This window comes from Lutjanus erythropterus, chromosome 3 (assembly GCF_056507025.1).
Source record: "Lutjanus erythropterus isolate fLutEry1 chromosome 3, fLutEry1.hap2, whole genome shotgun sequence".
Classification (NCBI taxonomy): Eukaryota; Metazoa; Chordata; class Actinopteri; order Lutjaniformes; family Lutjanidae; genus Lutjanus; species Lutjanus erythropterus.
The window spans coordinates 19,189,559-19,212,785 of NC_139319.1; the positions used below are offsets into that span (position 1 = coordinate 19,189,559).

A 23,227-nucleotide genomic window follows, 5' to 3' on the forward strand; every position below is an offset into this window, starting at 1 on the left:
TTATGTTGCATAAAATGATAAAATAAATTATAGCATCACTAATTATTAGTGAGTTTAATTATTTAATTGTTTAACGGTGAGATACTATTAACTGAAGTTTGATTAATTATCAATTTGCCATTTATTAATGATGGTTATTGTAAAGTTTTTCCACTTATGATTATTTACTTTTCAGCATCGATTCATCATCTTTCAAGAGAGGATTGTATTGCGTCTAAGAATTGTTTTTTTTTCCCTCCAACTGTAGTGTTTACAGGGGCATGTAAGTGTCTCAGTTTGGCTTTTTCAACTTGTGACTACAGTAAATCAGTGTAGAAGCAGGCTGTTTTGTGTTAATAGAACAAAGGCCTTCTGCAGTCAGGTTGGCTCACAGAGGTGGGGGAACTAACCTATTGGTTTCATAATTAAGGTAATATATCTGAACTGTTCACAGTGGAAGACAAAAGATGGGTGAAGTGAATGATAGTATGACTCTCCTCCCTGTATGCATTGTTAGTAGTTAGTATCCAGGGAGGCAGGGATTAATAGAGTAATTAAACCCCTTTCGTTTGAGGTAGATTTAAGACTTGATTCACATGAGGGTGGTTTGTTTATTCAGGACGTGATTTGACTTCTGATTGCCAAGCAGAGGTTTGCCGCTAATTTGTTTTGTGCTTATATATCTCAACGCACAGAACAGATGCTTGTAACATATTTAGGGCACTTAAATGATATTCCCTCCCTCTTCATTTCCCTGCTAACCGTGCAAGTATTAATGTCTCATTAGCAGTGCATTTCTAGCCAAGGTCCTCAACATTTCCCTGGCTGATATACGTCCCTGCTAGTCTTAATTATTGAAAGCCATCTCCAGTTTATATTAGTGGCTGCCATCTTGTTCCTGCCAGTGTCAGGTCTGACTTTGGAGCTGCGATGGCAGGAGAAGTGGGTGTCTTTGAAGGACCTCGCTGTATTGCTTTGGCTGTTGAACATGTCACATTCACTCTTTGAAAGCAGTCTGCCAGATGAGCCACAGCCTTTGTTGAAAGTGTGTGTGTGTGTTTCTGTGTGTGTGTGTGTGTGTGTGTGTGCGTGCGCATATAGCCGTCCTCTACAATTATGTTGTTATTCATAAGTGTGAAATATTAGCCGCTGTACAAGCGCACACACAGAAACACACACTCCGTCTCTCTTGCTGGTTATGATGTTATTGCTGAAGATGAAATATTAGCTCTCTTCACCTTGGAAATGATCTTAACTGTTGAACGTAACATCCATCAATGAGCAAGCAGCATAGACAGGCGCTGAGCTAATCAGTGCCTGCATGACTAATTACCATCTCAGAAATGAGATGATATGAAATGGCAGGAGCCTGAGCCCCTATCTGGTCATACACCAACCCATGCAATTAAATGACTTGATTGACCCTTTGTTTTAATAATGCAGGCTCAGACAGAGATGGCTGGTTAGACAAGCCTGTTACCATGGGGGCTCTGTAATGGGAGGACATGGGGTGTTTAATTTCTAATGAATGAATGAAATGCAGGTGCAGAAAACTAATTTTCTCTATTTCACTGCCCCCCTCTCCATGTTTTTGCTCCTTTCCTTCCTACTTCTTATCCACTCACTGTACGCACATCCTCACACCTTCCCTCGAGCATCCTTTCCTCTGTTGTCCAATTTCACCTCATTTTATACTCATGTTTTTCTTTTTCTCCCTCGTCTATGTCCAGGGTGCTAATTCAAAGCCCGTGGTGTCCTTCATCGCAGGGCTAACTGCTCCTCCCGGCCGTAGGATGGGCCACGCCGGTGCCATCATTGCTGGTGGAAAGGGCGGAGCCAAAGAGAAGATTGCAGCCCTCCAGTCAGCTGGAGTTGTAGTCAGCATGTCCCCTGCCCAGCTGGGCAGCACTATTTTCAAGGTGAGTCATTTGTTCCAGCAAGATATTATTATACATAATCATATAACACTTTGAGAGCAGTAATGATGCCTAATGAGTACATTTACTCTTGATACGTTAAATCTGCAGTGTGGAACTTTGATCTCATCCTTCTGGCAGTGAAAGTAATTACACAAACACTGTTGACGTGTGCTTATGACAAATGCCTACAGTTTACCACCATAGGCCCTGCCACGCTGTAGCCTCGTCTGTCACTACAGTTCCTCTTCTCTTTAGCTTTGGCAAACAAATCAGTGCTGGTTGACATATAACACATCATGCCAACTGGTTTGTCAGCCTGGGATTGTCACCACAGGCACCGGATTTAACAAACTTTCTTTTATATGTGAAAGTTCCACACTGCATGTTCAAGTAAGTTCTGCTTATAATATGGCGGGGATAGTTCACCCAAAAATGTAAATTCAGTCATTATCTTCTCACCCTCAAGCCAACTGAAGGTCGAGTTCAGTTTTGTTTGTCTGCAAAACACTGCTTTCAAAGGAAAACAATGTTGTAGAATCTCCTAAGCAATTTAAGTGAGTAGTGAGCAGTTTTCAAACATTGAAAACAACCGAAAAAAGAACAAAACATAAAATGCCTCCATACTGCTCGTCTGGTGTAATACAAGTCTCCTAAAGCTCCGAAATACTGTTCCTTTGTGTGCGCACACCATCACACCACACACACACTTCACACACTTCACACACTTCACACAGTTCACACATGGCGCACACGTGCAAGGAGAACATGACTCCAAGCTAAGGATCTGCAGTGAAGATTTAGGCTAAAAGAAATGGTGTAAATAACATCTGTCAAGTCAACTTGGCGTGTCGGGGCTCTAGGACCTTGGAATACTCCAGATGAGCAGTATTTTTTTCTGGTAGAAAACTGGTCACCATTCACTAAATTGTTTAAAAGATTTTGCAACACTGTGAAACTCCAACAGATTTGTGGACTAAATAAAACAAACCTGACCTTCAGTCAGCATGAGGGTGAATAGATAATGACTGAAGTTTCATTTTTGGGTGAACTATCCCTTTAGCATACTTAAGCAACATTTTTTATACAGGGCTTTTATTTCTAATGGAGTTAATTTTGCTTATGCTGAAGATATGAGTATTACTTCCACTTCGGATCATTAGAATGTGATAATTTACTATTTATTTTGGGTTGCGAGAGCAGTATTTTCAAGTTTAAAGTTTTAAAATTTCTTAAAGGTTTACCAGGAAATGTGTTATTTTAATAGTAAATCTCCACACATAAGTCCTTTTTTCAGACATGTACCTCATTATTTTTTAGTATAGGAGTGTGCCATGTCGTATCATTCACAATATACTGTTATAATTTTTTTTCATTAATAGAAAATTAATATCATGATAATGGCAATGGCAATATTAAACGTGATGCACAATAGGGTTTTACATTATGTTAAAATTTTCCAAACAGCCATAGTCAGTCCATCAACCAGCAATTGGTGATAGATTTGTCCCCAACTCCTCCCATCCTCTCAAGCGAAGAGATGTGTGCAAGGGGCGAATTCACTACATTACATATGCTGCATATGTTCCCTCTGTCCAATAAACAGTATATACACACAAAGTGTCAAGAAATTAAATATTTTCACACCCATTTTCCTTCTTAAACAGAGAAATACACCAATCACCTTCTGAATTCAAGTTGTTCTCTTTTACCAAACTAAGGCAACCTTAACTGGCTCAGTAACTCCTTGTAAAACACTCTACATTCAAACTCGACATAAAAATATTTAAAACTCACCAAAACTGTCATTGTTAGTCTGTCCACTCTTCCAACAATCAGCAACTCTGGTTTGGTCGAATTAAATCCTTAATTCACTGCATGGAAAGAGTGCAGGCTGTTTACTTATCACGCCTCACCCAACTCAGACACTCGAGGTCCAGCTGCGTGGGTGTGTGTGCAGCTGGATGAGCGCATTGCAGAGCAGTGCCTGTCACTCTGCAGACCATTACATATGCAAAATAAAATCACAAATATTGCCCCAAAAATCAACCAGCAATGGATTCAGCGCATCATTGATAGGCGCTATATACAGTATGTCACAAAAGTGAGTACACCCCTCACGTTTCAGCAACCATTTTATTATATCTTCTCAAGGGACAATACTATAGAAATGAAACTTGGATATAACTTAGAGTAATCAGTGTACAGCTTGTATAGCAGTATAGATTTACTGGAAATAATTGAACACACAGCCATTATTGTCTAAATAGCTGGCAACACAAGTAAGCACACCTCACAGTGAACTTGTCCAAATTGTGCCCAAAGTGTCAATACTTTGTGTGAGCACCATTGTTATCTAGCACTGCCTTAAATCCTCTTGGACATGGAGTTCACCAGAGCTTCTTCACCCTCAGCAGCAATGCATGCAGCGCTCATGCATCTGTTTTTGAAGTCAACTTCTGGTTATGACGCAGAGCACGAGGACTTAACTTCTGTGGTTGACGCTGGCGAGGCCTGTTCTGTCCTGGAACCTGTCTTGGAAAACCACTTTATGACCTCGGCCACCGTGCTGTAGCTCAGTTTCAGGGTGTTACCAATCTTCTTATAGCCTAGGCCGTCTTTGTGGAGAGCAACAGTTCTATTTCTCGCATCCTCAGAGAGTTTTTTTGCCATGAGGTGCCATGTTGAACATCCAGTGGCCAATATGAGAGAATTGTACCCAAAGCACCAAATTTAACAGCTCTAATCCATGACACACAAATTTGTATGGTCCAGTCAAGCAGGCAAAAGCATGAAGATGATGAATAGCATGTTTGAACAACATGTACAGGTATCACTAAGGGTGTGCTCACTTGTGTTGCCAGCTATTTAGACAATAATGGCTGTGTGTTGAGTAATTTTCAGTGGATAGAAAATCTATACAAGCTGTACACTGACTACTTTAAAGTATATTCAAGTTTCATTTCTATAGTATTGTCCCTTGTGAAGATATAATAAAATGGTTGCTGAAACGTGAGGGGTGTGCTCACTTTTGTGACACACTGTATGTCCAGTTGCCCATCCCCAAAGCATAAGACACATAACAAATAAAAGCATCGATTTGACTCGTCTTATTCAGGTCTTATTAAAAGAGGCTTCGCAGATGTAGGCACCCAATTAACCACATTTAAACCAATATGTAATCACCCACATGTTTAACCATCGCACTGGAGATGAAAGAAGATGGGTTCTAGAAAAATCTCAATTAGTTTGTCACTGTACCATCATTGTACATGCACTTACACAGTCACGATTCCAATTACATGTAGACTTCTCCAGTCAAACTCCTCCCCTCCGCTGAGATTATGAAAAAGTTGTGCTCTTAATCGGACTTGGCAGCTGTGGTGTCACCTGTGTTCACTTAATGTGAGTCCTTAGTTGGAGCTTAGCTGTTATGTTCTCCACCAAACATACACTTTTTAACCTTTCCCTCCATTGTTGGGCAGTTGGTGTCTGTACATTTCTCCAGTAGTAACAGTAATAACATCTTTTTGTGCCGTCACCAGCCACACCCTAAATAAATTTAAATCTGTATGGTCTGGAGTCTTAGCCAATACCTTGTAACATTTTCATAATACACCGCAGTGGTTAGCACTGCCGCCTCACAGCAAGAAGGTCCTGAGTTTGATCCCCCAGCTCCCCGGCTGGGTCAGGGCCTTTCTGTGTGGAGTTTGCATGTTCTCCCCGTGTCTGCGTGGGTTCTCTCTGGGTTCTCCGGCTTCCTCCCACAGTCCAAAGACATGCATGCTAGGTTAATTGGTGACTCTAAATTGCCCGTAGGTGTGAATGTGAGTGTGAGTGGTTGTCTGTCTATGTGTGTCAGCCCTGCGATGAACTGGCGACTTGTCCAGGGTGAACCCCGCCTCTCGCCTCAGCTGGGATAGGCTCCAGCAGCCCGCGACCCTTACGGAATGAGCTGTTACAGAAAATGAATGAATGAATAATCTTGTCACTTGAAGAATAACAATTATTTTCTGTATTGATCAATCTGTTGATCATTTTCTTGATTAACTGATTAGTTGTTTGGACCATAAAATGTCTAAAAATGATTAAAAATATTGATCAAATATATTCAGTTTGTCAGAAGAATAAAGAAACCAGAAAATGTTCACATGTAAGAAGAGAATTCTGACTTTTTCCTCTTAAAAAAATACTCAACCCAATTAACTGATGATCAGAATAGTTGGTGACTGATTTCATAATCGATTCATAATTGATTGATCCTTGTAGCTCTTCTTCTACTTTTAGTTCTCAGGAAAGAACACAGAGTAATCCATCTCTCTAGCATGAACTTGCATAAATCCCTGGCATAAACCAATATTCATCAGTTTTCTGTCATTAATTGTTTGTCCTGCCCCTAAAAAAGATAATTGATGAGAAAGATTTTACAAAATGGCATAACCTTTTATTCCTTTTGGGAAACAGGAATTCCTCCTTCTTAGGAAGGAAGCTTGGTGTCTGTTGTTGTTCAAGTGGAAACAGTGGAGTCATATACATACAGTGTGAGAAACAAGTTGTGATAATTAAAAGGAAAAAGTAAATTTGGCTAAAATTGGGAGAAGTGCAGGAGAATTGTGAGCCTAGGAGAAAATACTGAGAGGACGATCTCCTCCTCCTCCTGGTAAAATAAGAGGGGTCGGCAAGTATGCATTTATGTTGTAGACGTCTATGTCTGAACAATAACATGCGATTACTTACCTTTACTAGCATGTGGATGAAGTCAGCAATGTTACACATGTCTGAAAAGTGCTTTTATTTACCAAGAACTCACTTACTCACATTTTGCATTCACACTTTAAAAATGCTTATCCACACAGTAGCATTCTCCAAATAATGTTTTACTCGCCATAAAAACAGCATCTCAAATATATTAAACTCGGGTGCCCTTGTTGTTGTTGTTGTTTTTGTCCTACTCCATCAATCTCATCTTATCTCTGTCTGACTTGCATCTCTATTTACCCTGCTTTCAGTCTTTATCTGGCAAATTAAAATATACCACAATGTCAGCTTGAGAAATATAAAACCACACAAAAAAAAATTCACTCAGTTACAAAGAGCCAAATCTTAATGTCTGTGCTCTGTTGTTTTGCTCAGTACTACTGAAATTGATATAATAGCTAAATACAAATAAACTAAATAAATACTAAGGTCACATCTCCATTATACAGATGAATGAGCAATCCAATTAGAGCTGACATTCAGCATAGCCAATTAGCAGGTAATATAATCATACTGTAACACAACACTGTAATGACAGCTTCAGAATAAAGTATCTTGTGATGCCGGTCACTTGTAGCGCCATCTTTCATCATCAACCAGTTAAAAGGTTTTCTGGGAACAGGAATCGCAGGAGTAGCGAGCTGAGATTGAACTTTTAATATGCCGTAAAGAAAGGCAGAAGACAAGGGCAGAAATTAATAAACGCGTGTTGACAGTGGCTGAGTTGGCGCCATTGCCCCTTTATTTCAATTTATCTCTAGGGAAGCACTGTTAACAAGATGTATAAAAAGTGAAAGCATGTATTACAGCCATTCATCATCTTATTCTTTCATTACCACTGCTGGCACTACTGCACGCCGATATAGATTTACACACCTTTTTTTTCCACCCAAAGTTTAATTCATAATCATTGTGTCTAATGATGAAAAACGTACGACGTGGTTGCTCATTTTGCCGCACATGGTGTTCATACATCTCTGTTAATTTCATTGCCTGCCGTAATCGAAGTAATAACGAGTAAGAGAAGCAAATAGACATGATGCTTTGGGTATGAAACTGTGACGAAGACCCCGGTCTCTGATGCTCCGGGAGGTGGAGAGCATGTCTGCTGTCACTGACCTACAGGAGCCTCAACACAAGTGGTAAAAACCTGTGTGTGCAAAAAGTGAGTACATGCGTTGTCATATTTAATTCAAAGTTTAGGAATTATACATTCAGCTACAGTTGGGTGGTTTTTGGTTGGAAACATAGTAAGCTGAACAAATTGACCTCTTTCTCTGGACTGCATATTTACCAGCAAAAAAAACAGCAAGTTCATACATCATCAAATGTATAAGAAAAGATAAACTTTATTGATCCCACATTACAGCACCTCAAAGATAGAAAGTACAGGTAGAAAACACACACACACACACACACACACACACACACACACACACACACACACATACACATATATGGGAAATTGTGCAGGATAAAAAAAAAAAGATAAATTGCACAGAAATTTGTATTGCAGGATACAGCCGTAGAAAATTCACAGAAGAAATTTACAGGATGGTTTTACAGTATGATGATGCGGGATAATTTCACAGTGAAGATAATAAATTTACAGTGTATTGCACAAGATAATTGCACATTAGAGTGAAGATTAGCTGTAAGTATATATAGAATAAAAAAAGAAATACACATATACACAGTAGGGTACATTTTAGTGCAGTTCAGTATATTTCGACTCAGTAAGATGTGTGTTGTAGTTTTAAGGAAGTTTTCATTAAATGTCTAATGCTGGATGGTAATATGGTTCTGACTTCTGTGTGGTAAATCACTGAATTGAACAAACGCAGCTAAAGATGCTTTTGTTACAATTCCTTGCACACTATTCATCATAATAATTACAGACACACGCTGCCAACTCAGTTTTAGTCTCATCTAAAACCTGCTACCACTTGGACGAAGGCAAAATTTTGCTGCCCAAATGATATTTGATAAACGATAATTCCTCTTTCTCTCAAATCTAAACAGTGTCAAACGCACCCCTGGTAGACGGATTTATAGGAAAATTAAATCATTCAAAGCAAGTTGTTTTGGCTGTCAGCACTGAATTTATTGGAAGCATAAGGTTTCTGTTTTGTCATGTACCACGACTCAAGTATCAGTACCCCTACTTCAGGTCTTCACTCTGAAGTAGAAAATATGGAGTATTGCGATATTGTGTTTTGTGATGCTGTATCAATGGCACTCTATAGTGATATTCTGATACATGCAAAGAATTGTGGCCGTGGTTAATTTTGTGCTGTGTTTAAACTGCCAACCACTAGATAGCAGTGTTGTTATCTATCGTCACTGTTCTGATTCCATAAAAAGGAAGGAAAGTTTTTTTTAATTCAAATGTTATGCGCATGGTTCTTTATACAATCAATAGACAGTTTTCCTAAATTAGATTAAAAAAAAATAGTAACATATCACCTTGCTTACAGATTTGCAATATATCACAGTATAATGAATTGTAGTCCCATATCATGATATGTATCATAATGCCATATTTTTACCAATACATATCCCTACTCTGAGGTATTAATGTCCCGCCCCCAGCACTATCTGACTGTAGCACTAGGTTACTGCTACATGCTGCTCGGTAGCTTAACATACAAGAATAACAATAAAAGAAATAATAATGCAATTTTTCACAATAGCTGTTTTATATTTTGTACTGTATTGGATTTGGAAAGTAATGAGCGTTATCAAATATATGTAGCCTGGAGCAAAAGCTACAGTATATACCTCCAAAATTATTCCAATTATACCTCCATAAGTAAAAGTATAAAGAGCAGAAAATGGTTATTCCAAAAAACCAAACCACTTCCACACTGCTGAAGTTGCTTCCCTTTTTGGAACAAACTCCATAATATTGCCATTTTCATGATATAAATGTAGAATATTGTGATATTTCTATTACCACGCTATGAATTTTTCTTACATTATGAATAATACAACATGTCACACTCCTAGTTCCAAACATCAGCTATCGTGTCCTTGATTGCTAATAATCTGCATTGTGTTTGCCCTGACAAAAACCATAGTGATCATTTTCTAACCAAAACTGTTCTAATTTTATTCATGCAACACAGACACGTTGTGCATAGTAAGATATGTATTGAAAAAATATGATTTCAGGGCCTTTAACAATTAAAAACGGCGTACAGTATTTTCAAAAATTAAATATGCAGTGCTTGCAGTGATAACCAAAAGAATTCTCAGTGCCACTGGTGCAAGGACAAGATATCAGAAAACTTCAGGATGTTTATCTGAGAAGGACTCAATTCATATGCACGGTGGAATAATTATGACCTTTTACTTGTTTACAAAATATTTGGAGCTCATAATCATAAACAACAGAGACAGTATTATCCTCTCCCACTCAGTATTCAGGGTGAGGTCTGCATGCACATGTATGCAGACGTGTGCAGGCAAACACATTTAATCTCAAGTTTGTGTTTGTATAATAAATTCAGAAGTTTAAGGCAGCACACGGACGGTATTAACACACTCCTCGTACACCTGCCGTGCCCTCAGGTGTGTCAAAGCCGTTGTCACTGCTGGCTTGTAAATATCTTGCTTTTCTTTTCACGTCATGTTCTCCTCAGTTTCGATCCAGATGTATTTTCACCCGTCCTTTTTTTGAGTGGCAACCTCTACTTTCCTCATTTTACTCCCCCTTCTCTTGCTCTTGACTCGTCTTGTCAAGCGTCGGGAGTGTGTCTCACACAAAAAAAATCCTCCTCTTTTTTCACCTCTCTGTCACAAACAGCTCTGCTTTACCTTTTGTTATGATTCCTGTATTTTACCCTTGAGTTTCTGTCTGCAGCCTTGAGCCAACAAAGCATCTGTCTGCTTATGTCACGAACGTCCTCCTCCTCCTTTTGCTTTGTCACTTCCCATTATCTTTTTTTTTTTGGGCCTCATTTCCTCTATAGCCCTAATTACTGAACCCTGTGGCTCTCCCTTTTTTTTACCCCTCTTCTAAAGCAAAAAAAAAAAACTAGAGAATAAAGCCACCACCCTCAATCTACCCCTCCACCCACACTTTAAATTCATCCCACCCAGAAAGTCGAGGTTAGAGAGGCCGTGGTTGCCTCCTAAGCATTTCAGAAACATGCACATACTTCCTCCTCTAGGTGGCAGTAGACCTTCAGGTATCCACAAGCCACCAGAGGAACATGTGCATGAGTACTTGTGTGTTCTGTAGACCTGATAAATGACATTTGCATTAAGTTACTTTCCCCCTGTGGAATGGAAAATTCTCTGGGAACGACGTATTCTATCATCCCACAGTTTGTGTGATATTCCCCAAATTGAATATGTAAATAGCTACATCCTTTTTAATGGTGATCATAATGCTCTCTCATTTGTAGTCACATGGTTGGACTGTGCTGATAAACACAGCCACTGTAACCTCACATAAATCAGTTTTTTTCCTTTTGCAGATGTGTAGCCCCCATCAATCACAGGAAAGTGAGCTGTTTTAATGTTGACAACTGGAACTTAGTGACACGTACGGAGCGCTACATGATTTGCACTCTCCAGGAAAAACAACAGGCTCTCCAAAGGCTCCAGCCGCCTCTGTTTCCCCCGCCTCAACAGCAGATCTGATACACGGGATCAAAACAGAGCCGTGTGAATTCTGCATGAATAAATCATTCATTTCTGTCTATCGCACTTCATTTCATGTTGCATCTCCTCTTCTTCCTCTCTGTTGTCCGTGTCTGTAGGAGTTCGAGAAGAGGAAGATGCTGTAAATTGTGCAAGAAGGCGCCCGACCTTTTACCCCCTGTCCCGAAATTGAGATGAGCAGCCTGATTCTGGAGGTGGATATGCCCTACAGTGTCTGTAAAACCTGATTATTTCAACCACCACAAAGAAGCGCACATCCAGTGTTTATATGTAATATCTGCCATGAACTTGTACCTTGCACATAATGAACGAGAATAAAGCATAGTGTCTTAATGGTATCCTAAAGAACTCATTGTACACAGTGTAAAAGCTTTATAGATGTTTTTTTCTTCCTCCGCACAATGTCGACAGCTGAAGGAAGGGATGCCATGGTAACCTTGGTGATCTGTTTCATTCTGTTATACTCCTGCTGTAATGCGTATTCCATCACTCATCTAACTGGCTGTCCACCTGAATAAGAAATATTTCTCATATCATTTTCTTGCTGTGTTGTTTGCGTATTTTCACATTCTGCACGTTCATCAAACAGATGTGAGCTCGTCTGTTTTTAAGGTTTCTGCTGTTTTGAAGTAAAATGAGCATAAAACTTGACATATGTGAGAGAACAGACGGGGATACAAAAAGTGTTGAGCAGGTATGATGTTTACAAGCTTTTCGACGCAGCCTGTGCCAGTTACATGTTGTATGTACAGAATCAATTATCACGGGAGGGCTTTAGATGAAGGGGGTTTCATGCTATAGATCTTAAAGGTATGGTCAGAGTTTTTTGAAGCAGGGTTGAATGAGGTACTTCTACTTATCAGTGAATCAAAACTAACCCTTTAAAACACAGTTGTGGCAGATGATGATACCAATGCGAGGGACTTAAAAAAATCTATTGATATATCAGCCCTCTTCTCTATACAGAACATAATATAAAGAATATAGAATACATACATAAACCCATGTTTGGCAATGATCCCTCCAAAGCGATTAGCACTTTGGACAGATATGTAATGAAAGCAGAATATTTTACAATTTAACAATTGATGCTATTGTCCAAAATGACATGAAGACATTAGAACAGTAAACCTTCACTGATATTTTCAATAATTATAAATAACTCTAAATATAAAAACACAAACTGAGAAAAATATAGACCTGAATTAACAAAGAGAATCAAATATTCACAAAATGCTGTGTGTAAAGTTTAAAAATTTCGAAGTAAAATAAAACAATCTGCATGATGATCTGAAAAAAAAGTGTTCATATAGGCGCATATCGGACAGCATATGTGCCGTTACCAATATAGACTGATATATCTGTGATAACACCAACTGGTTCCACCCTCCCAGTAACTCCCAGCTTTCTGCAAGGTAGAATTAGTGTTGTTGTCCAAGGACTCTGCTAGCTGTGGAGAGAGCACTATAATGTCTTACATAACAGCAGTTTCCCCCTGGAACAGGCTGTCTGACGCCAAGGTAAAGTGGTGAAAATATTCTAAATATAGCGTACACTTAAACTGAAATGGTTCCAGTTGTTTCAAACTGGAGCCATGCCAACTGACATCTACTGTAATACAACGGCTGTGGATAAGTAGCCTTCCTCAGAGGTTCTCAAGCTTTTTCATGTCAAGGACCCACACAAAAGATATTAGACTACAGGTCCCCAGTCTGAGAGGATTTTGTCTCTAAGAACCCCCAAGTCTTCATAGTCAATCAGTAATCAAGCTAGCATCACTATAAATTTCGATCAATCAAAACGGCCAATCCTATCTCTTCCCTGTTTTTTTCCAGCTTCAGAAAATGTGAAAGAAGCTAAAATATTCTGCTCTTCCTTTTTCTGGGGACCCTCTTCAACCCACTCAAGGACTGCTGTCGGTCCCTGGACCCTTGTTTGAAAATCACTGGCCTGTCTCACACAACTCCACTTGAAAAAACCCAAACTACCCATTTAATGTTAAGAGTTTCGTTGGTCGACATTTAAAATCACAGCATTTAGTGAAAGTCATGCCTCTAAACCAGGGATACTCGACTCTCTTTGCCTTAGGGCCACTTTTGCCAAATACCAGGAGGTCAGGGGCCAGTTAATAAAGAAACATTAAGAATTACAGTATTTATAAGATTAAATTAATGAACATTAAAAGGCCCAGAACTCAACCTTCTTTGAATTTCTTTATGTTCAAAGTAACTAATTTATAAACTTAACTAAATGAATTTTGAGTATATGACAGCATTTTACCGCATTTAATAGCTGCGACTGTATTTTAGTTGTAAATGCTTTGGTAACGTTTGAAAAAGTTTATATGAGATAAAATTTATAGCTGGAGCCTCTTTCATAAAAATATGAACGCTAATTGCTTTATTTAAGCTCCTTCAGTGTTTGTAGACTGATGTGCATCTTCTCAAGCAACAACAAAAGGACATTATTGAACATTTACTAATTGGCATAAACAAACAAAAAAAAATCTGTCCCAGAGTGAATCAATTCATTTTCGTTGTGAATTAGAAAATGGTTTGGAGGACCACCCAGCACCCTACTGTAGGCCACATTTGGCCTGTGGGCCTTGAGTTGAATATCACTGCTCTGTGCTGTTAAAACATTAACAAAGAGCAGAAATAAAAGACTAATTATTATCCATTGATTAGCCATTAGATTATCAAAAGATTAGCTGGCAACAAGTTTAAGCAGTCATGGTCACAAGGGCATTTAAAATGGCGACGTTTTGCAAATATGCCATAGAAATTAATTACACTTTGGTGACCACTGACCAGTAAATTAATGCTTCTTTGACTAACCTTGTTGGTGGTGACCTTTGAGTACAAAACGGAGGCTGCTATTGTAGCTTATTAGCTTTTTTTTACTTAACGCCCCCTGTTGAAGTATAAACAGCTCCACAGAAGAGGAACAGTTTGCCGTTATTGTATGACACACAAGTCAAAACTGATAACTCTATATTAATGAAGGTGTAACCAGCCTGCTACAGAAAAAAACACAATGAAGCTCGGCCAGCTTATTGTGACAGAGCGCTGATTCGCTCTCAGCGCTGGCGTGTTGGTGGTAAGCTCACTAGTTACCGTAGTTCACCATTACGCTTCAGGAATTACATATTCTTCAAAGACACGTAGGAATTTTGCTGGTTGGTGTTTCAGTTTCTTAAATGTGAAGATGATTTACTGTTAGTCTTCTGTGATCATGAACTGAATGTCTTTGGACTATTCTGGACATAAAAAGTAATTTGAAGAGTCATTTTAGCTCTGGGAAATTGTGACAAGCCTTTTTCAATATTTTCTAACATTTTAGAGACATATCAGTTAATCTGGATAGAGTGAGATATTAGGACCAGCCATAAGAAAAATACTGCCTGGCACTATTACTGAGTGTTCAAATTTATCCTTTAACTGCAAAATTTAAAAAACAAAACTGTCCACCCTCATGACTTCTATAAGAAAATATTGGCTGATAATGATTGCAAATTAGTTGCAGTGCTACAATTCACTTCATTTCTCCAACTCCCACTAATTCCACAATATGATATTATTTTTCATGATTCATTTTGTTCATTATATCAAGCCTCAACCCACAGCTAACCTCTCCGGCACAGTGTGGGTACTGTTATAACACTCGATGTAAATTTCACACGTAGAAGAGAAAACTAAAATAATCATGTAGGCTAAAATCACCACTGATGTCTCACGTTGTAAACAAGCAGCTTGTGAGAGAATTCAGAGCAGAGTTTCAGACCAGCCTCTAATTAAGACAAACCACCAAGTTCCATGTAAAAGCTATAGGTTAAATTAACACCTCATTACTGCACACGAGGTGAAATTCGACTGAGTGGAGGGAAAATGAAAGGGGAAGATAAGGTTACGGTCGGTTCTGCTCCTGCTGAATCTTTTTAAATAAACACACAAGGAACAAAAGTGTGTAATGAAGCGTATAATGCCCTACACTGGACATCTCTACAGCCTATTCTTATCTGCCGCACAGCAGTCGGCCAAGGCAGATTATTCTGTGTACACATTGTTAACAATTACTTTTTAATCTGCATTAGCGAATTAACATAATGACTGACAGTGGAACAGAAAGCTTATTTGTTTAGAGGCTCAGAAGTTCCTTCTCGCACTGAAGTTGCCAAGCTGTACGCTGCTTTGGTTTGACTCATATAGAAGATATATGATGAAGTTTGCCTTCTGGTGCTGTTCAGCTGCCGTTCCTGCCTTTATATAACTTAATTGCAATTAACTGCAGGTTCAAAAAGAAACTTTAACTTTGTCACCAAACTTGTCCTGAAAAATTTAAAAGGATAAATAGTTGCAGTTGGCTGTGATGGTCCGTAAACATGATGTTGAAGATGCACCATGTGAAGCCAGCCACAAAAGTTAAAACTTCAACCATGAGGCACAGAAAACAAGACAGGGCTGTACAACGTATTTGTAAGGGGAGAGTGAGACAAGGTATTTGCAATCTGCAAGTTCACTACTACATGCCACTAAACACTGGTCCCTTAATTTTTATTTTGGCTTTTATGCCTTTATTTGAAAGGACAGCTAAAGGTATGACAGGAAGAGCAGGGTAAGAACAGAGAGCCACCGGCGGGAGTCGAACCCGCAGCCGCAGCACATTAAGCGAACTCCACAAACTGAGCCACCACATCACCACACTGGTCCTTTAATGTTTGACATCAAAACCGTGAATTATTATGTTATTGTTGATCAAATCACTGCCTTAATGCATCCCACACGAAGTGATACATAAAACAATGAAAACGCTTCTGATGGATGTTAACATTTGCAATAATACAGCACTTTATATGGAAATATCCTACAGTATATGATGAATAGACAGAACTACATAAATGCAGAGCCCATTCAACCCTTAATAAAACCATGAAGCAGCTGGTGATAGTGTGTATACACCGTAAAAGTGACTAAATTAAGTGTTCTCCAAAAAAGTCAACATGCGTTCTAAATCTGCTTGATTTTGACTTTGATTTTGATTTTGACTGCCGTCCCACAGTGCAATGCCAAAAGGTAATGGAGGAGCTACTCACATCAGCAAATTAAAAAAAAAAAACATGTGGATGGTGGTGAAACATCTTCAGGAACACCTCTCACAAAATAGCTTAAAAACACAATACAAATTGAAAAGTATTTTGACGTCTTGTATACCAACTGCAAAAACAGTATACCATGAAAACTATCTTATAATACATACTGTCTACTACGCCTACTCAACTACCACTTTCTGCCCTTTTGAATTTTTCCATGGCTATTAAGAGGCTGAAGATGATGATGAATAAAACAAAGGTAAACATTTCTGAGCTACTTTAAGACATCTGAACTGAAACAATATTGGTTTTGCTTGCCAGTCAAAACTTTGCCCTGGATGACAAACGCTGTTTACAAGTTTGAAATGAGTAATCATAGCATCTCAGTTATGATATGAACGTGGGGTCATGTGGGATCAGGGTCATTATTCAAAAACTTGGATTAAATGTGGAACCACTAGGCTACAGCGTATTGCATCCATCCTAAAAACAGAATAGTTTGAATAGTTTGTTTTTAACACTGTACAAAATTAAAATTTTAATTTTTAAGATCTCTGTTCACATTCATTCACATTCACATTAATGAAAGTTGTTTTCTGATGCGAAATTCTTCAACCTTTGGCCTCATGAAACAATCACTGCTCATCACACGTTTGTTGAATTTGATTTAATCCTTTTTGACCAGAAGAACTGCAGACCTTGAGCAGACAACTTCTCCTTTCAGACCAAAGAGTTAACGTTATTCATAAACCCATGAATGGCTGCCTGAGACACACCCACAGACCCACAGCAAAGGCCTCATTACAGAGCGACTGCAGACTTCAGCCGAGTCAATCGTCTGAGCTGAAGAAACAGGGATATTCCTCTGAGCAGCCGGCAGTCTTAATGAACTCAACAGGGTACTCTGCAAGTGCCCTCGCGCACACTGCAACACCGTATGACTAATGTATGTGAGGAGAAGTTGAAGAGTGCCAAAGTGCCCAGCATGTAAATCATTAAATGGTTTCTAATGAAACAGACAAGATAAATCTTATGTTAAGAGGTGAGGGTCTTTTTTATCTCCACACTGTGTTCAGGGATGAGCAGGAGCTAACATGCTGTGTTCTGCAGGTCATTAACATTATCATTGAAATGTAACAATAGCACGGGCTGCACCTGCCAATTAGGATAATTATGCCGCTGTATCTGAAAGTTGTGCGATCTGGAAGCCACACAGGTGCAGGTTAGATCCGTGGCCCCTCTTTGTAATTACCTGGTTTGTTGGCAGCAGCCCTCAATGAAGTGCTCATCCATTCAGTGTCACATATTGCTCTTTTTAGCCCGAAAGTGCCAGCGATCATTGTCAGATTGTTCCATTGATACCATTGATCCTACCTGATGCTGTGGAGTCTGGTTGGCACAATCTCCATTAAAGCGTTGGAGAGCAGCGGTAAGGATGAGAAATAAAACCAAGGGGCTTGACAGTAGCAATTTGCATGAGGCAGTATTGTTTTAATAGAAGCGCTGACTTTAGATTGCTTTGGGAATTGAGGGCAAGGATGAGGACAGAGGAGCGGATGTATAGAGATCTTGGAACAGAGCCCCGTTCTTTCTTTCTTTCTTTCTTTCTTTCTTTCTTTTTCCCAGTCAGCTGTGGATTGGTTTCTTCTTCAGACAGGAAAGGTTTTATTTGTCTGGCTTGTGATGATAGAAAGACTTGAGAAATTGCTTCATACAAACAGTGAGCTGCTGCTTTGTCATAATTGACATTTTGATAAATTCAACCAGATTATTGGCATCTATTCAATGAGAGCAAATAGAGCACCTTAGTGTTCTACAGTGATTTATAAAAGTAATCTTTTGTTTGAGATTTATGTTCCTTTCTAATAAGGCACCATTGAGATTCCAAGTTGTAACAAATGCTCCTCTATTTTCTATTTAAGCGTACTGACTTGCTGCAAAGCAGAGTCACTGTATGTGAAAACCTACTTGGCAATAAACCCTGAGTCTAATTTTTCAGGGAGATTTGGTGAGAAGCTTGATGCCTTTGTCGTATCTGTCCATTGCATGTAAGGCTACAGCCAGCAGCTGGTTAGCTTAGCTTACCACAAAGACTGGAAACAGGGGAAACAGCAAGTCTAGTTCTAGGTTTTTAGGAAAATGCCTAGCAGCTTCTCTAAAGTTTAACTTTTTCTAGCCAAAATAATAGCAAGTGCATGCTTTTTGTCATTGTTATGATAATTTTGTATCCACCAAAGTAATTTTCTAGCTCTTAGAACGCTGTGACATTATTAAAAATTGTCATTGCATGGTTTTGTGTAATACTCAATTCTGATTGTTTGATGGTTTTGATCATAGGCTCTGAAGGAGCAATAAAATCATTTTAAAATCCATAAAATTATTTTTTATTAAATTCATTTTAATTAATATTTTCAGTCATTGATTTTTGGGGGGTAATGTAATAAGCCGGGTAATGTAATGAGATTATGACAATAAAATAAATCCCTTCAGGCTGGTTCAAGCTTCACCCTGCCAGGTTTATTTTGTCAAAATAAAGTGCTCATGTATATTATCTCCTACTTATTACACAGTTTTGTTATATTGTCAGTTTTGAATTACGTCATTGTAAGGTGTAGAAAAAAAAAAGCTTCACAAGCTGATGGAGCCAAATGTGCCAAACTTAGAAACCTTTTACGAGAAAAAAAACAAGCTTGCAGCTTGAGACTGAAGGTATAGAATGAACCCCTGAAGCTGATGGTCACAAGGAGACAGATAGGCTTGATTAAGCTATGATCCTAACAAAACAAAAAGGTAACATATTATTTTGCCTACAAAACACATGTATGTCCAGTATAATAGGCAGTGAACTAAAGTGGACTTACGTGAGGCATGAAATTCCCGGGATGAAAATCAGTCCTACTGTGTCCCTGAGTAAGTCGGCCTGTAAACACTTTTGATCGTACCTTCAAATGAAATGGTAGCTAATCTGGCAAAACTGTCGGCTTGTTTACATACAGCACTTACTATTCCTGTTAGTTTCCCTGCTGAACCGGGCGCTGAGATCTCATCAGTACTCAGGTGCAGCGTTATGATATCTGATATCTGACAGAAATTATGCTGAAGCTACAAATATAAAACCCAAAATGTAAAAGACTGTAGATTTCCCTTAAAGACCCTGAAAACATGTTCATATACTCATTACTCAAACCAAACAAGGCGCAAAGTGTCATCCTCAGTGGTCATATTTGCCCACTTTAAACCTGTAAACAGAACGCAGAAGATCACAGAAATCACTTATGTCAAATCACAAAAACTGTTATAACTCTGACAGAAAATAGTGTCTTTATGTCACGGACCCCACTGCATGTGGTAAGAAGCTGAAACAGGGTTTTAGAGCCTTTAATGTCTGGAAAAAGGCTGCTGAGCATCAATATCCATTTATTAACATCTTATTAACATTTATCACTCCAGACTTGATTGATAGCCCAATAACATAATTAATGACTTATCAGTATTCATAATTGCACATAACGTCTCCTGATGGCTCATATGAACCCTGTTACTTTTTATAAGTGAGAAAAGTGGGAGGAAAGGCATTTTTACAACCGAATATGTCTTTTTATGCTGACTTGGTCTCTGTCGTGTCCTGTCTTAATGCCTTTTTATGTGTTATATAAAGAACTTCAAATTGCCTTATTATGCCAATTAGTTTGCTAATGGCTTATTAATGGCTTATAAGTCATTTATGAAGCATTAGTAAAAGGGTGAAGGCATTAGGTATATCATAAAGCATGTCTTATTATAAAGAAGCACTGTGTTTTTACTCCACAGAAGAGAAAAGTTGTGAAGAAAGGAGGAATGAGTTTACATGCACCTCCGCTGGTGGCCATATAATGACTGTAATGGTGAGCCCCCTTGCTGGGTTATCATGTCCAACCAGTCGGTGCAGCAGCTCCTCATCAGGATTCCTCCCAGTGGGAAGGACGACGGCGCGGGCTAATCCCAAGGAGAGATGGGTTTTGATGTGCAGGGCTATATTTTGTGATGTGAACATGGGTGGGCTTTAGTTCGCTTGTCAGCCACAAATGGTGTTTGCAGAAATAGGAACAGGCCGGACAAGAACGTGCAATCTAAAAAGCAGAACCAGGCATTGACAGGATCATTGTAGTTTCTATCATCTGTGCCTCGATATCATTTCATGAACAATCTGCACCCAACATTACGCCGTCCCATCATCTTTATTCATGCCAACATGTATCCATTTTTTCCTTCAGTTGTGCAAAAGCACAAAAGCATGAGGCTGGCTACACAGAAGTGCCCCCACTGTTCAAGATATTCTACAGAGGCTTGCAGTATGGTAAGCTCTTTTAATATTTATCAGCTGCAGAAATAGCATCAGAAATAGGTGTCAACATTTGGTCTTTGCCTAGTTAGAATTCCAAGCCATCATATCCATAATGTAATTGTGACTCAGTAGTCAAAATGCTCATTCTTGATATCAACAAATACTTTATTACTAGTGGAAATGTTAATTGTGGATAATTTTAATACAACTACTGTAATAAACTTTTACCACTGACTTCTGTCAAATAAAGTAAAGTAATTCAATTTTTACATGCTATAACTACAAGTCAACTTATCTATAGTTGAAATGTTTATTGAAGATATCTACAATTTTTCTTGCAACTATAAATGGAATTGTAGGTATCTGAAACTCAACTCTGAGTCAGAAATTGATATGTCAGCTTGGAATTGTAAGTGTATTTCAGATATCTGAAATACAAATGATATCTGTAGTACTAATTTGAGATATCTACCATGCCTTTTATAACTGGTCAGAATTAAATTCTAGATATCAAACAATTAATGCCGACAAGTCGAAGGCATAGCTTTTCTGAATATTCATGAGGTAGACATAGCCTTTAGAGGTCAACCACCGGCTTTGCGGTTTGTCTCTCACATATCCAAAATGGCGTCAATTTCTCCTTTTCTGTTCCCTGTATGTGCTGGAGTCTCTGTTGAAAAGAAAACCAGATTTTGAAGATGGTTAAAAGTAGTTGCTGGCAGATCTGTAAGGCTTAAGGCTTTTAAAACAAAGCCTATCTGTAATTCAGCTGTGACTTGTCAAAATGTAATTTCTATGCTGAACTATATTTGTAATACATCAGCATTGTTTTACAGATGCTAAATCAACAGTTTATCTCATCCACATGACATTTTTACAAGTTGAAATGTCATTTCCGGTGTTAAAATGGCTTGCTATAGTTGCATGCATTAAACTGAGGTTGCAGAGGGATGTGTAATGGATGTAAATTCCTCTTATAATTTAACAGTTATGTATATTTCAGTTTACTCGCCTGTTTTCTGTCTGCAGCCTCAGGATGAATGTAAAGCTGTACATGTCATGATTAGCAGCTCTGGGTGATGCCCTAGGACATGAGATACTGTAAAACATGAGGCACATCATAAATCATATGTTATGCTTTTATTGTCCCACTTGTTGCTGTTTTGTGGACATTTACAGTTGAGCTCTGCCATTACAGCTGCTGTCCTCTTCAGAGCCCTCTGAAGTCCCATTGATGATAAAGATATTGTAACATCTAGCTGACTAAAGGATGACTGAAGAGGATGATTGCTAGTAAGAGCTGCATCAAGCCGCAAACTTCTCTTGATTGATGTATTGATCCAGGCCATGAGTTCCTCAGAGCACAGAGGTAAGCTTACCTGCACTTTTGATAAGAAGAGGTTTGAAGAACATTACATTTTGCCGCATAATGGCTTCCTAACAGCCCAGAGTCTCATCAGAAAGGCAGTGATCTCCTCCTGCAGCTCATTCAGTCCCCTATAGCAGACTACTGTGGAGCAGCTCCTCACCGCTACCTATCCATCACGCCCCGAGTGAACACAACACATCCAGTAATGTTAGACTTAACACAATTTAAGCTTTTCTCTGTGTTGTGCCTTTATTAAATTTAGTGCCAGTGCAGGCACGGTCGGGGGTCTCCACGGTCAGGTTGATAGGTAGACAAAAATCCGAGGAGGAAACGGCTCCTGTATAACAACACTTTGGAAAAAGGCTGAGAAAGAATCTCCAGTGATTTAAAGGTCACAGGTTTGATGCCAACAAAAGGAATAAAATGGGAGAATTTCATTGGCCTTAAACCCTACAGGGAGTCTTATAACACCCCGGCTACCTGGGGAAGGATACCTGAGCAATAACTGACGCAGCAGTCTGCTGAAATGGGGTTTGTTCCAAAATGTGTGTGTCGCTCAGGGTAAAATGGGGAAAAATTCTATACTGTATTTGGCAGCATGTTGCTTGTAAAATTCAAATAGTTACACAAAGACGACTCGTCTCCCTTGCATTCTGGTCTCTTATTTTCTTTCCATTTTGCTGTAACTCACTGTGAGGCAGTTAGTTTGTGGTAATTTGATCTGGTAACACAATAATACTAAACTGGACTTGTGTCATGGTCTGGGTGAATGCTCTTTTCTGATTGGTCGGCAGGTGTTCATTAAAACTGATTACCGCATTCATAGTTTGCCTCAAGTTTAATCGCCGTTCAAAATTCATCAGCTACCCAACTTGAAACCATAGCAACATGAAAGAGCACAGCTGTCGAAGCTCACACCACTTCCTAACTGGAGGAGATGCTAACGAGCGAGCGAACAGCTGATTGCTTCGGTTTTCTTAAATGAGGACGTCCTAACCTGTTCCATGAGTCAGTGAGCAGGCTGAGCAGCGTGTCGCTTGCTTGAAAAATCACAGCGCTGGCTCTATTTTGAAGAAGTTTCAAGCACCTCCAAAATATTTTAAAATTGATGATACATCCTT

The 23,227-nt window shown here is 38.9% G+C and overlaps 1 protein-coding gene across 1 annotated transcript in view; it reads left to right on the forward strand.

The window, feature by feature from the left end:
- The window catches only part of suclg1 (succinate-CoA ligase GDP/ADP-forming subunit alph), a 31,432-nt gene extending 19,572 nt beyond the window's left edge, over positions 1–11,860 (forward strand). Inside the window, exons 8-9 of the mRNA XM_084715314.1 lie at positions 1,710–1,898; positions 11,423–11,860. Coding sequence (XP_084571440.1) covers positions 1,710–1,898; positions 11,423–11,449 — 216 coding nt within the window. The 3' untranslated portion in view covers positions 11,450–11,860. The remainder of the gene's footprint in view (positions 1–1,709; positions 1,899–11,422) is intronic.
- Positions 11,861–23,227: the final 11,367 nt, after the last annotated feature.